Source organism: Pimephales promelas, chromosome 14, assembly GCF_988280905.1.
Source record: "Pimephales promelas chromosome 14, fPimPro1.hap1.1, whole genome shotgun sequence".
NCBI classification, from domain to species: domain Eukaryota; kingdom Metazoa; phylum Chordata; class Actinopteri; order Cypriniformes; family Leuciscidae; genus Pimephales; species Pimephales promelas.
Window position 1 is genome coordinate 26,025,809 of NC_142782.1, and position 13,400 is coordinate 26,039,208.

Here is a 13,400-nt window from a genome sequence, read left to right on the forward strand (position 1 = left end):
AATGCAGAAATCTATGACGTTTACATTTTTACCTTCAAGAACCCTTTGGCATTTGGACAGTTTTGTCTTGTTTGGTGCAGTTGATGTTTCGATTTATTATGGTCAACGACGGTAATAAATGATAGATTTGCACGATTATATTATATTATATTATATTATATTATATTATATTATATTAAAGGGAATGGAATAAATATGAATACAACAAACTATACAAATTATATTTTATCTGATCATATTTATTTGTTTATTTCTAATTTTATGTAAATGCCAACATCATCATGTGTACAGGAATGATGCCTGTTGGTTAAACAAAACCATGAGTAAAACGTTGAGGTAATTCATACTCGTTGGACATTTGATCTTCTTCCGTTCTGCAAGCGTTACCGTAGAAACAAGTTGACAACAACTTGAGAAGTTGACAATCAGCTAAGTTAGACGTGCACACGAATGTCTGCTGTAGAAATGTGTCTATTTCAAGTTTCACTTTACTTGTTTTCGGAAGTGTTGTTCTAGCTGTTAACTTCATCTTTAATTTAAAAAAATGACGTTTTAACTTGCTACAGACAGACATGAACATCTTGCGTTTCGAAGGAACCGTTTAGCGAGTTTTATCAGACGATGTCGCACAGGTTTGTTGGCTAAAGTCATAGTTGGCTAAACGTGCTTTCAAATGTGATTTCAGGGAAATATTGTCTCAAAAAATGAAATTGTCCCAGTCTTGCTATGAATTTAGCACTATATTTTGGAAAGTCTCTGTCAGTAATTCTTAATATTTTTAATCATAAATATTATGTTGTTTTATCTAAGTTTAAGATTATGTTTAATTTTATTAAATGATTTAATACCTTATTACCTTGTTCACAACAATCCAATGAGTAAGACACAGTTTACCTCCAGCAGCACACACAATAAACTCTGGTCTGAAGCTCATGAGGAGCTCAGCTGTTTGCTGGACCAAGAACTCCCAGACGAACCTCTCCGCCCTGAGAGAGACAGAGTGGTGTTCTTCCAAAGGATTGCCACCTTGTACGTCCGCTATACTCAGATCTTCAGGAAGCTAGACGAGGCCTATGACCAAAGTGTTCACCCCCAAAAGAGGCGTGCGATTAGGCTGGTGCTGGAGGGTGTGATGGGTCGTGTTCTGGAGCTCAAGAACGAAATGGTGGAAAAGGAATTTTCAGAGTACCACTATATGGACGACATCATTCAAGACCTGAAATTAACCCCTGTGAGTTTGACTAGTGTGTAACTTATGCTATAAACAACTTTAGAAGTGTATTTAATGGATAAATAATCATTTCAGTCTCACATTTGTCAAAGGAGGACCTTGAGATTCCAATTCCCAGGTATTTCATTCACGAGCGAAACAAAGTGCTGCAGGACAGAGAAAGATTGTTTGCTGCTACATTAAACCAAATGGATGTTAGAGAAAAGACAGTAGTAAGTTAAATTGCTTGTTTCATCATTAATGAAAATAACTGGATTGTTTCATTTCTCTAACATGACTTCTCTTGCCTCTCCCAGGGTAATGTATTGCGTATGTTGACTCTGGAGAGGGCCATTAAAGTCATCCAAGTGGCTGAAAGAGCACGGCAAGGCCGACTGAGGGCAAAATTCATGAGGGAGATCCATAAAGACTCTGAGAGACAGAAGAAAGCTGATGAACAAGGGTCAGTAAGCACTGACCAGGCTGCAGTTTGTATCCAGAAGGTAGAATATTGTGTCAACACAAAATAGTTTTTTTAGTTAATATATAACTATTAGAAATGCAGTACATAAGTTAAAAACTCTATTTAGGTGTGGAGAGGCTTCATGCAAAGGAAAATGACAAAAAGGCGACGTGAAGAGGAAATGATATTTCTTGGAATGGTAAGATATTGTGTATCTTACTGTTCGATATTTGGAGTCGATTAGATTTTTAAATATTTTTGAAAGAAGTCTCTTATGCTCACCTAGGCTATATTTATTGGATCAGAAATACAGTAAAAAGAGTAATATTGTGAAAATATATCTACAATTTAAAACTGTTATCTATTTTAATATTTTTTAGAATGTAATTTATTCTTGCAAGCAGTTTCTTCTGATCCTTAAGAAATCATTCTAATATGCTGACTTAGTGCTCAAAAATAACTTATTATTATTAATAATTAACAATAACTTATTAACAATGTTGAAAAAAGCTGTGTTGCTTAAAGGCATAGTTCACCCAAAAATGAAAAATATTTCTATTTACTCGCCCTCAAGTTTTTCCAAACCGGCATGAGTTTCTTTCTTCTTCTGAACACAAAAGAAGATATTTTGAAGAATGTGGGTAACCAAACAGTTGATGGACCCCCTTGATTTCTATAGTAAGGGGAAAAAAACTATGGAAGTCAATGGGCATGGACATTCTTCAATATATATATATTTTTTGTTCATCAGAGCATAGAAATTCATACAGATTTTTTTCAACTTGAGTTTAAGTACATGATGACATTATCATTTTGTGGAAACCGTGATATAATTTTTTCATTAATAGATGAATAGAACAGCATTTATTTGAAATAGATTTTTTTGTAACAATTTAAAAGTTTTATATGGTCACTTTTGATTAATTCAATGTGTCCTTACTGAATAAAAGTAATCATTTATTTTTTTTTAAATCTTATCGACCCCATGTTTTTTAATAGTTCTGTGTAAAATGCAAAGCACATTAACAAAGGTATGTGCTTTGTATTGATATTCATAAATAAAGTTTCATTGTGATTCTACAGCTTGACTACATGTTGAGTACTGTATGCCACCAGTAGATGGAACTCTAATACTGTTTCATGTGATTCTATGGCTGTGTAATCTTCAGGCCATGGATCCAAATCTATCCTATCCATCCCAAAACGAGCTGACTGCCCAAAACAACAAGGCCAACTGGCACATCACGCAAGAAGAACATGAGGATGACTATCAGAAGTCCATCGAATCTGTTATCTATCAGCTCAGGGAAGTGGAAGGCCCAGAAATGAAGGAGACCATGAAAGATCAGATCAGACAGTGGTTCATAGAGTGCCGGTGAGTAGGATCTCTTTCCAATGTTTGCACACAATCATGAATCGCCATAAAATCATATAGGTTTTATGCCGAACATCACATGAACAAACACATCTCATTGCATCCGCTTGTCGGAGGAAGTATTAATAGCAGTATGAACTGACAGCGATATCTTTGGACTTTTAAGGTAATCAGCTAACCTATCTAGTTTTTTTGTTTTTTTTTGTTGACGTTTTAGTGAGAAGAAGAAAAATAAAAAAAACTTTTAGATATCAATCTGCATATGTGATGGACATTGGTTATGTTCATCTATGGTTGCTCCTTTGAAGTCATCTTGAGTAAAACAGCTCTATATTTAACAAAGCTCATTCAACCGCAAGCGATGCAACCTGGTTTACAGAATATTGAAGTTTGTAGCGTATAACACCCATTACCTTAGGGTTTTACTGAGCATCTTTTAACAATATTTAACATGAGTACTTGTGAATAGTGATGCAACAGGCTCATTTCCTGACTACCCAGAGGAGGAGGATGGAGGTTCAGCTCTTATATTCGCAGAAAAAACACCTGAGGAGGTAAACATCTTCACATAATTAGTACATGTCAATATATGTTCATCTTTGACCAAATACTATGTATAGAAAAGGCTCAGAATAATAACAATTTTCTAGGATGTTCTTTATCCATGCTGTTTAGTATTCTTATGAGTATGATCAATTGAATTTGGAAAACACAGTATGAAGTGTTTGTCATGTTTTCATTGACAAAATCTGTCATGTCCATGTCTGGATTGAAGCTGGCTGAAGAACTGGCAGCAAAGGAGGAGGATGATGCCAACAAAAAGCCAATGGGCAAGGAGGAGATAAAAGAAAAAGGAAAGAAAGGGAATGTCGAAGACGAGGTAAGAATTGAGCAGAGGACTTAAAGTGACGGAAAACACTGAAAAGAACATCACTGAAGGCAGTATGAGTACCAAGTATGACTACTGTACTTCTCATTGCGTGTAGTTTTCCTTATATTTTACATGGATTGTCACAGGAGGAAGAGCCTGGACTGAAGATGCTACCATCTGCCTTTCTGGCAGATCTTAAGAGGGAATGCAAGACATTTTCTGGCAAGGAAAATTGAAGAATGAAACATTTATGTATACTGTATATACAACATATCAGTGTCAAGAGAGAGGGAGTGACTGTCTCATCTGATCTGCAGAGGTTTGGAAAAACAGAAACGAGTCCAAGAACTTTAGTCAAAGGCACGAGCTGGAGCTCATAAAAGAAGAGAAGAGAAAAGAGATTGAAGTGGAAATAAGAAAACAGGTGACTGATGGTTCATTAAATGTCTTATAGCTTGTAAAAGATGACTACTGGTGTTGAACTGCTCTGTTTTCATTGGCTGCCGTTTTTCTTTTTAAAGTTTCCTTATGATCATACATTTAAGGCCACATGTTCCTCACAATTATTGTCATTTTTATTAACGTTAATCCTAGCTTTTAGAGACGTTGGTTTTTGTTGTTTGTTCAGGTGGATGAACTGATGAGACAGGAGCTGGCTAATTGGAAGCTGGCTGTGGATAAAGAAAAAAGCGGAAAGGGCAAGGGTGCTGCAAAAGTACAGTAAACCCATTCTGTTTACATGGATTTATCGAACATCAGAGAGATTGCCTGGATGTCTTATGTTACACATTGTAAATGAAGAAACTGAAAATGATGTTGCCTCTGCTTGCAACTCAGGTATTATACTGTCTTTATGTATATTTTGTTTCTGACTTCTTAGAAAAAGAAGGCAACAAAAGGTGGAAAGAAGAAGAAGAAGGACAAAGACCTTACAGCCGATAGGTTTTTTTAGTTATTGTTTTAGTTGTTTGTAATTTTGCTTTTGGGAGTTTGGAATTCTCAACCATTAAAGGAATAGTTCATGCCTTTAATTACTACACGCCACCAAACATTTGAATGTGTATATTGAACTCTATGTTAATCTAACTCTTTTTTCTAACTCTAATCTAATTTTTTTTTTTTTTAGGACCACCGAGTCACTGTTTGAAGAGCTGGTTGAACAAGAATTGCTGAAAAAGGCAGACAATGTTAAACTAAAAGATTATCTTGGTAATGTTTCAGTTTATGGTAAAAAAAAAAGAAAAAAAAAGAAATAAACATTTCTTCTGTAATGCTTTGGCCATTTCAAAAGTTTAAATGGGTTCATAAATTGATAAAGGCCTATATGTATATATAATTTACTAATCATTCTCACAACCATTATAACACATCTGCTCTCATTAAAGGTGACTATAGCTACCTTGGCACAACTCTACGACAGTCTGATATTGAGCCTATGCCGTCATTATCTGATGTTCGGCAAGTTGTAGCCCTTTATGCTGTTTTACCATTAGGTGAGTCAATACATCACTCTGGATGTACATATTTTTACTTCAGAAATGGCACTTTAACATACAGAACATACATACAAACTTTTTCATGTGTTGGCTATATATTGCCAGCTAAAAAAGCAAAATCATTTCCTTGTTCTATACTAGGTTCCCAAGCAGTTCATGAGAAGGCTCCCCTGGTAAAGAGCATCTTGCTAGTAGGGCCATCAGGGGTGGGTAAGAAAATGTTGGTCCATGCAATTTGCCAGGAGACAGGGGCCAATCTGTTCGACCTTTCACCTTTAAACGTTGCCGGAAAATATCCTGGCAAGAGTGGATTGCAGATGATGCTGCATCTGGTTTTTAAGGTAAAGTTTAGTTTGATAGTGGCCTAAATTTGTGAAACTGACCTGCTAAGTATTGCTATTTTGATGTACTCTGTATTCGGTGCAGGTTGCCAGACTGATGCAGCCCTCTGTAATATGGATTGGAGATGCTGAAAAGATGTTTTACAAAAAAGTACCAAAAGATGAGAAGGAGGTAAAGAGTGTAACCTACTTGTGATCTGTTTAGTGGTGAAATGAAAATTAATGAGATGTTTTAATTCTGCATAAACAGTTAGATCCAAAGCGTCTGAAGAAAGATTTGCTCAAAATCCTCAAGTCCATCAAAGGAGAAGATTGCGTATTGATCGTAGGTACGACAAATGATCCACACAGTGCAGACCTGAAATCCTTGTGCAAATTCTACAATAAGATCATCCTCATACCACGACCGGACTATGCATCAAGGTTTGGTAAGCTAATTTTCTAGACTTTTGTCAGCAAATAGAAAATCATTAAGTGGTGAGGCTTTATATATTATGAGATGTGTTTTTTTCACCATTAAGCTAATGGTGTAGTTGAGGAATTGTGTGGTATATGGATACAAAAGTACTTTATATCTCCAAAAACACAGCATTAATGAATAGATGAGAAGTAAACAAAAAATATATTATTTGTATGATTAAAAATTTATATTTTGCACAATTACTCAATCAATATTTGGGGTCATATGGACCCCGAAGCCCAGAAGTGTAAACAGGAAACGAAGACCTTTTGAAGGTTAAGAAACATTTCTTATTTTTTATCAATGTTGAAAGCAGTTGTGCTGCTTAATATTTTTATGGAACTCATGATACATTTTTTCAGGATTCTGAATATAATGCATCTCAATTTTATGCACCCTTGCTGAATAAAAGTAATAATTTCTTTACAAAACAAATCTTGCTGACCTTAAAGTGTATATCTAAATAATAGTGTATACAATAAGAAAAATTTCCAATCATACATCTGCGTATTTTCACAGTTATGTGGAAAGAGCTGATAAAAAAGAATGGAGGAGAATTGACCAGCGTCCTGGATCGCAGTTCTCTGGCAAAGATTTCCGATGGCTACACGCAGGGTCACATAGTGCAGGTGGTACGTAGCATCTTGACTAAACGGCGCATTCAGCAGTTGCCTAAACGTCCACTAACTGCTTCAGAGTTTGTGGCACCACTTGCTAGAATTGACCCAGTGTTTCAGGAAGAAGAAGAGGCGCTAAAAGTAAGTACAATCTCTAGCGGGCATGGCTTCCCACTGCACATTGAAGTTGATAGTGAACTTGGCGATAACCTGAGAGGGAAAAGACCCTCATGATATTCACTTTATATCTAGTCTTCACTTTTTTTCATCTTCACAGAACTGGTATGCCAAGACTCCCCTTGGAAAGAAGAGAATTAAAGCTGCCTTAGGGAAAGAGGGTGATGAAGAGCCACCAAAAACAGGAGGCAAAGGTGGCAAGAAGAAAGGAAAAAAGTAACAAGAAGAGTTAACATGATCAACCACAGTAGGAGACTCCCTGCTTTGACCAATAAATGTATTGATTTGCTCATGCCATCATTATCTTATGATAATATGCATATTTTTGTTCAGTTGTTAATTAAAATCCAAATTGAGGGTGTGGCACAAAACAATTTGTGGGTCTATAAATATACAGATACCATCTCCATTTAAGAGCATAAACCACAGTGAAAAACATGATCTGAGTATCACATCGTATCTGCACTTTCACTCAACAAACTGGGATATAGCCTGCACATTTTTTTTAATAACTTTCAAGAAAGCCTCATAAGCAGAAGTAATGATGATACTTTAATCTGATATAAAAATTATAGATATAATGGCAGCTAAAATGGGGATCTCAGGATAAATTTAGGTACAATAATTGGAAGAGTAAAATTCGTATTCTGGAATGGCCAATGTCTCTGCAAACCTTTAAATGGCTCTCATTTTGATGGTCCACTGCTTCAGTAGTTAAAACACAATCTGCTCTGAAAAATTATATCTGAAGGGATAATACCCTACTGTTCAAACGTTTGGGGTCGCGAGTCTCTTATGCTCACCAAGGCTGCGTTTATTTAAATTTTAAAAATTAAAAGTACAGTGAAAATAGTATTATGAAATAACACAATTTAAAATAACCAATTTCTATTGTTTATTTCCTGTGGTTTCAGGAGCCCTTACTCTAGTCCCCAGTGTCACATGATCCTACATATCCTAATAATTAGCTGATATGATACCCAAGAAGCAGTTTAATATTTAGTGGAAAACGTGATACATTTTGTCAGGATCCTGTGATGAATAGAATGTTCAGAAAGAACAGAATTTATTTGAAATAGAATGTGTTTGTAACATTATAAAATTACTTTTCAATGTAATGCATCCTTGCTAAAGTACAAAAAACAAACACACTTACTTTTGAAAGGTAGTGCACAAACCTATACATCTAAATTCATGTATTGAGTAAATATTCAAGCTGCAATTTGCTGGCAAGACCTCCGCAAGTGCACCATTCTGCTAAAAATGTATTTGTGATTAAAAAAAAAAAATTAATTGAAGCTAACAAGAATATTCTTATACCCTGCATAAGAATTCTTCCCGTGTCTGCTGTGGGATGTTGGGGTCCATACATAGAGGTGAAAAGACAGTATGTGCTTTAGATGTGTCAAGGACAACTAATGGGAGAAGGGGATTTTGTAGCCCCAGTTAGACATGTGGATCTGTGATTGGTCTGGGCTGAAACTGAGACAGCCCCCAGACTAGGGTTTAAAGGATTATCTCAGATCAACAAATGGACAGGCACTCTATCAAAGAAACACATCTCCGTGCTGGTAAACATGTGGATCTGCATATTTCATCAAAGTAGAACTTATGTGATTTCACAAAGTTAGAAATGAGGTTTTGGTGCTTCATTTTACTTATGATTTTGATGCAAAGCAGGAACAAGCTGCACAATAGCATCAACGTCATTGACATCCTGAAGGTCATGCTGTTTTCGCTCTTTCTAAACTCGAGTGCCAACTGTGTCATGGGTTTGGATGGATTCTATGAATTGAATTTAGCCAAATCTCTCTTTTTTTTTAATTTTTTTTTTGCATGATTGAAAAACACTGTTGAAAATGATTTATTGATTCTATAAACATTTATTAATTCAAATGATATGTTCAAATTGAACTGCTAAGAATTATAATAATGGAGTGCAACACAATATAGTGTGAGCACTGAGCAGTGAGGTCACTTCGAGTTGATTTATGGCTGTTGATAAATCTGTTGTCAGCAGGGTGGAGAGAGACAAAACCAAAGGACATGTGAAACTAGCAGAGATGGGCTCCAAACAAGGACCTGTGAGCTTAGGTGAAGTGTTCAGCTGTTTCGTCAAGTTCTAATTTCTCCTAACACATCCTCACATGGTTCTGGTTCCTTAACAAATAACTATTTATACGGTGTCTTCAGTCCATCAGTGATATCACATCCCTGTCACTTTGAGTTGAGACCACTTGTACACATGCATGGTGGATGTCTGCAACTCATTTGACAGACTTTGCACCTGCAACAGGCTTTCAGGTTGATTAAATGGAAATAGGTAAAAGTTAAGTTTTGAAAGTGAGGTGCATAATTTCTTTCGTCGCCAAATGACAGAAGACAGTTTTCTAACTCTTCCTCCGGTTGAAAGAAACAGGTAGTTCCTCACCCAAACTCATGCCATGGTTGAGGTAATTATTATGTCCAGCCATTTGGAGTATCATATCAATTCTGTTTGATGCTGCTATTAACATAAAAATGTCACTATAAATATCATCTCTCAAGATAACTCAGGACAAGTATGTCTGCTGACAGATGTTCAAATTTGATAATGTGATGTGCTTAATAGACAAAAAAAATGTTTGAAGTCAAATGATTCTTCAATTTTCAATTGAGAATAAGCATGTTGAGACTTCTTTAGTTGTCAGAATGAATCCTGTTTGTTTCGCATGAGAGCTTAAATGCCTCTTACCAAATCTGGACAGTCTTGCAGTATAGACATTCAGATCTAACAAGTGATTTCACAGCTGAATGACAGGATCTTTTAATCTACTGTGACCTTTCCAACTCAGTTGTATTGGCATCTCTCAGAGAAATATGATTTATGAACTCAGGAACCTATGCTACTGTGAATAACTTCAAGTCAGCACAACATTAATAATATTCATTCTCTGGGAATCAATTTTGAATCAAGCCTGAGAATTTGTTAAGAGATACATAGTCAATTAAGTCAATTAATAAATAGGTTAATGAACCTGTGAAAGGTATGGTTGGTTTGCTGTGTATGAAAACAATGCTAGTAGGCAGGACTTGCACCATGTAGCCAAGATGTTTCTATCTTTGTGTATAATGACGCACAGCTATTTTGGAGATATGTCAGCTGTTTGGTATTAGCCTTTGGGAAAGCTGGAAAAAAAGAAAAACACTTTCAGCTGCTTGTCTGCCAAGGGAAACTGGATAGCACACTGACCTGGGTATCTTTGGTCAAAGTTTGGAGGATAATCTTGAAGGAATTTATGCAAACTACAGAAAATCATAGGGCGGACTTTGATGTTTTCTGGTATCTCTGTCATTAGTTGCAAATATTATGGCTTTAAGGGTCTTTTATGGACTTTAATGTGAGGAAAATGCCAAATTCAGCTAATGGTGAGTCGAATGGAAGATCCATTTATTCTTCTAAATGTCTGGTCTGTATGAATGTTTTTCTCATGACTGATTTCAAATTGTTGTTTAAATACCCAGTTTTCTGGTGCATGATCTTCTACAACAATAACAACAAAAGATTTGATGAAGTCTAATCTAATGTCTCCAGTTTTATAAGTTGCCAATTTTTGTATTTGACTATAGTTTGATTAATTCAAAAAAGCTATGAAATTCATTATTTATTTCATGTTTTTAATCTCAAGGATGCAAGGATGGTGTCATATTTCAAAGCATTATATAGCCTACACTTGAGGCAAACTATTAATTGAGCAATTGTGACATGCTGCAACAACTGGGAGAGGCGTTTGTTTGTAATGTGTAAGAAGTGTGCAGGGAGTTAGTCTGTCTTTGTTTGATTTAGACAAACTTCAGTTGTATCGGCACACTTGGACATAAGTTCTTCTCCAAATAAACTAGACTGGCAGAGACATCAGTGCATGCCAACTAATTAGGCCTACACGGAGTGTAAGAGCATATAATTTCTGTCAGTTTCATATTTCAAGCCATGGTTGTATTCACTACTAAGATCTGCTTTGTGTTACCGAAGTGTTTTAGACATAAAATTAGACATGAATATTTAGTTAATTAAGTACAAAATGAATATATGTAGGCTATACATAAATTATGAAAATTCAGAAATAGCAACAACAATAAGCATATTTATTTTTCAGTCTTGTTGTCAATGAGTAGCCTAACAAAGGACAATTTTTTTTGTGCAACTGGAGTAGTAAACTTGAAGTTACTGGTCATTCCTAGAGGCTTGTAAGAGTAGCCTTCAAGGTGTCATGGCATGTAAGAGTAATTTCTCAATTATGTATTTTGAGTATTTTTCATATCGTCATGATATATTTTATACTAGCAGCAGTGTACTCAGTAGTCCCTAAGTGACACATTCGCGGGACTCTGAGCCTGAGACATTAACGTGCGTTTCGGCGCGAACACGATCAAAGGAAATATAGAAAACATGAGCACGCGTGCTCGCGAGATACATAGTTTCCCCCGCAAATGTCACTTGTTTAGGGGCTCTGTTGTTGCAGTATTTGTTAAAAAAAAAGAAAGATAATTTCTTTATTTTTGTCTAAAGTGAATAGGATTCAGTTGGTGAAAGGGCTAGAGGATGTGACGGTGTGTGAGAAAGAAGTCTGTACATTTGAGGTGGTCCTCAGCCATGCGTACGTCCAGGGTGAATGGACCAGGAATGGACTCCCACTTAAGTCCAGGCCTGTGTGTCGAATTGCTATGCAGGGGAAAAAACACACACTCACCCTGACGCGGGTTACGGTTTCTGACATGGGCTTCATCAGCTTCAAGGCTGAAGGAATCGAAAGCTCAGCTATGCTGACAGTCACAGGTAGGCTAACACCAATACGCATTCTGTCTTTAACCCTGTAAAGTCTGACATATGAAATACAAATAATCAGACTTTTTTTTTAATGGAACAGTATTGAACCCTTAGAATATAGGCCTATATGTACAAACCATTTTATATATACGTATATATATATACATATACAGTATATTCTCCACTGTACATGTATAGCCATGTGCCATGTACAGTGGAGAAAATAATTATTTGATCCCCTGATGATTAAGTTTGCCCACTTACAAATAAATAAATAAACGGTTTATCATTTTTATGGTAGGTTTATTTTAATGGATAAATCAACCAAAAACTATGACATATCATAAAGCTTATTTTTGATTAGCATTTGATTGAGTGAAATAAGTATTTGATCCCCTACCAACCAACAAGCAAGAATTTTGCCTCCCATAGATAGGTTATGTGCCCATGTGGAACACATATTAGTCCTGTCACTTTGAGAAAGTACACCTAATGTCAGCTTGTTATGTGCATAAAAGAAACCTGTCCACATAATCTGTATCTTCCATTCCAACCTCTCCACTACCATGGGCAAGACCAAAGAGCTGTCAAAGGACGTCAGGGACCAGATTGTAGACCTGCAGAAGGCTGGAATGGGCTACAAGACCGTCAGCAAGAAGCTTGGTGAGAAGAAGAAAACTGTTGGTGCCATTTTTTGGAAATTGAAGAAATGCAAAATAACCATCAATCGCCCTTGGTCTGGAGCTCCATGCAAGAACTCGCCTCATGGGTTAAGGATGATCATGAGAAAGGTGAGGGATCAGCCCAGAACTACACAGGAGGAGCTTGTTAATGATCTCAAGGCACTTGGGACCACAGTCATCAAGCAAACCATTGGTAACACACGATGATGCAATAGATTAAAATACTGCAGTGCCCACAAGGTCCCTCTGCTCTAGAAGGCACATGTATAGGCCCATCTGAAGTTTGCCAATAACATCTAATCATTCAGAGAAGGCTTGGGAGAAAATGCTGTGGTCAGATGAGACCAAAATTGAGCTCTTTTGCATCAACTCAACTCGTTGTGTTCTGAGGAAGAGAAATGCCGACGTCACCATATTGAGGGGCTGGACGGGGCCATGTACTGTAAAATCTTGGACGAGATCCTCCTTCCTTCAGCCAGAACACTGAAGATGGGACGTGGATGGGTCTTCTAGCATCACAATGACCCAAAACATACCGCCAAGGGAATAAAGGAGTGGCTCAAGAAGAAGCACATTAGAAGAAGCCAGTCTCCACACCTTAAGCCCATTGAAAATATGTGGGGTGAGCTGAAACTTTGAGTTGCAAAGCGACAGCCAAGAAACCTTTAGGATTTAGAGAGGATCTGTAAAGAGGAATGGACCAAAATCCCTCCTGAGATGTGTGCAAACCTGGTGATGTGTGCAAACCTATCCTTTAAAATAACCCTACCATAAAAATGATAGACCTTTCATTTCTTTTTAAGTGGGCAAACTTACTTTTTTGATCATGTTAATTCAAAGGCCATAGATATTTGCATATAAAATATGATACATTAGGCTTTAGAGGGTTAATGCAGTATT

At 36.5% G+C, this 13,400-nt stretch overlaps 2 protein-coding genes across 3 annotated transcripts in view; both read left to right on the forward strand.

Annotated features, from left to right (window-relative positions):
* Positions 1-404: 404 nt before the first annotated feature.
* LOC120482373 (dynein regulatory complex subunit 11) lies at positions 405-7,369 on the forward strand. 2 transcript variants are annotated; one of them, XM_039676651.2, is made up of 19 exons: positions 405-632; positions 904-1,231; positions 1,324-1,443; positions 1,528-1,713; positions 1,801-1,872; positions 2,843-3,048; positions 3,518-3,602; positions 3,824-3,928; positions 4,066-4,141; positions 4,237-4,343; positions 4,548-4,634; positions 4,800-4,861; positions 5,046-5,128; positions 5,305-5,412; positions 5,557-5,756; positions 5,842-5,928; positions 6,007-6,184; positions 6,736-6,974; positions 7,111-7,369. In XM_039676651.2, exons 1-19 carry the CDS (start codon positions 622-624, stop codon positions 7,228-7,230), a joined length of 2,460 nt encoding a protein of 819 aa, XP_039532585.2. In that variant the 5' UTR covers positions 405-621; the 3' UTR covers positions 7,231-7,369. The 2 variants fall into 2 exon arrangements, with proteins under 2 accessions (XP_039532585.2, XP_088975865.1); XM_089119739.1 differs by having other exon boundaries at positions 6,736-6,848.
* A 2,773-nt stretch (positions 7,370-10,142) lies between these two features.
* obscna (obscurin, cytoskeletal calmodulin and titin-interacting RhoGEF a) overlaps positions 10,143-13,400 on the forward strand; it is a 45,825-nt gene continuing 42,567 nt past the window's right edge. The window contains exons 1-2 of the mRNA XM_089119740.1: positions 10,143-10,418; positions 11,560-11,826. Coding sequence (XP_088975866.1) covers positions 10,379-10,418; positions 11,560-11,826 — 307 coding nt within the window. The 5' untranslated portion in view covers positions 10,143-10,378. The remainder of the gene's footprint in view (positions 10,419-11,559; positions 11,827-13,400) is intronic.

Excerpts from the sequence above, each read along its gene's own strand:
- LOC120482373 (XM_039676651.2), top strand. Across the intron at positions 5,129-5,304 it reads TAAACTAAAAGATTATCTTG|GTGACTATAGCTACCTTGGC; the intron begins GTAATGTTTCAG and ends CTCTCATTAAAG. Across the intron at positions 5,929-6,006 it reads TACCAAAAGATGAGAAGGAG|TTAGATCCAAAGCGTCTGAA; the intron begins GTAAAGAGTGTA and ends CTGCATAAACAG.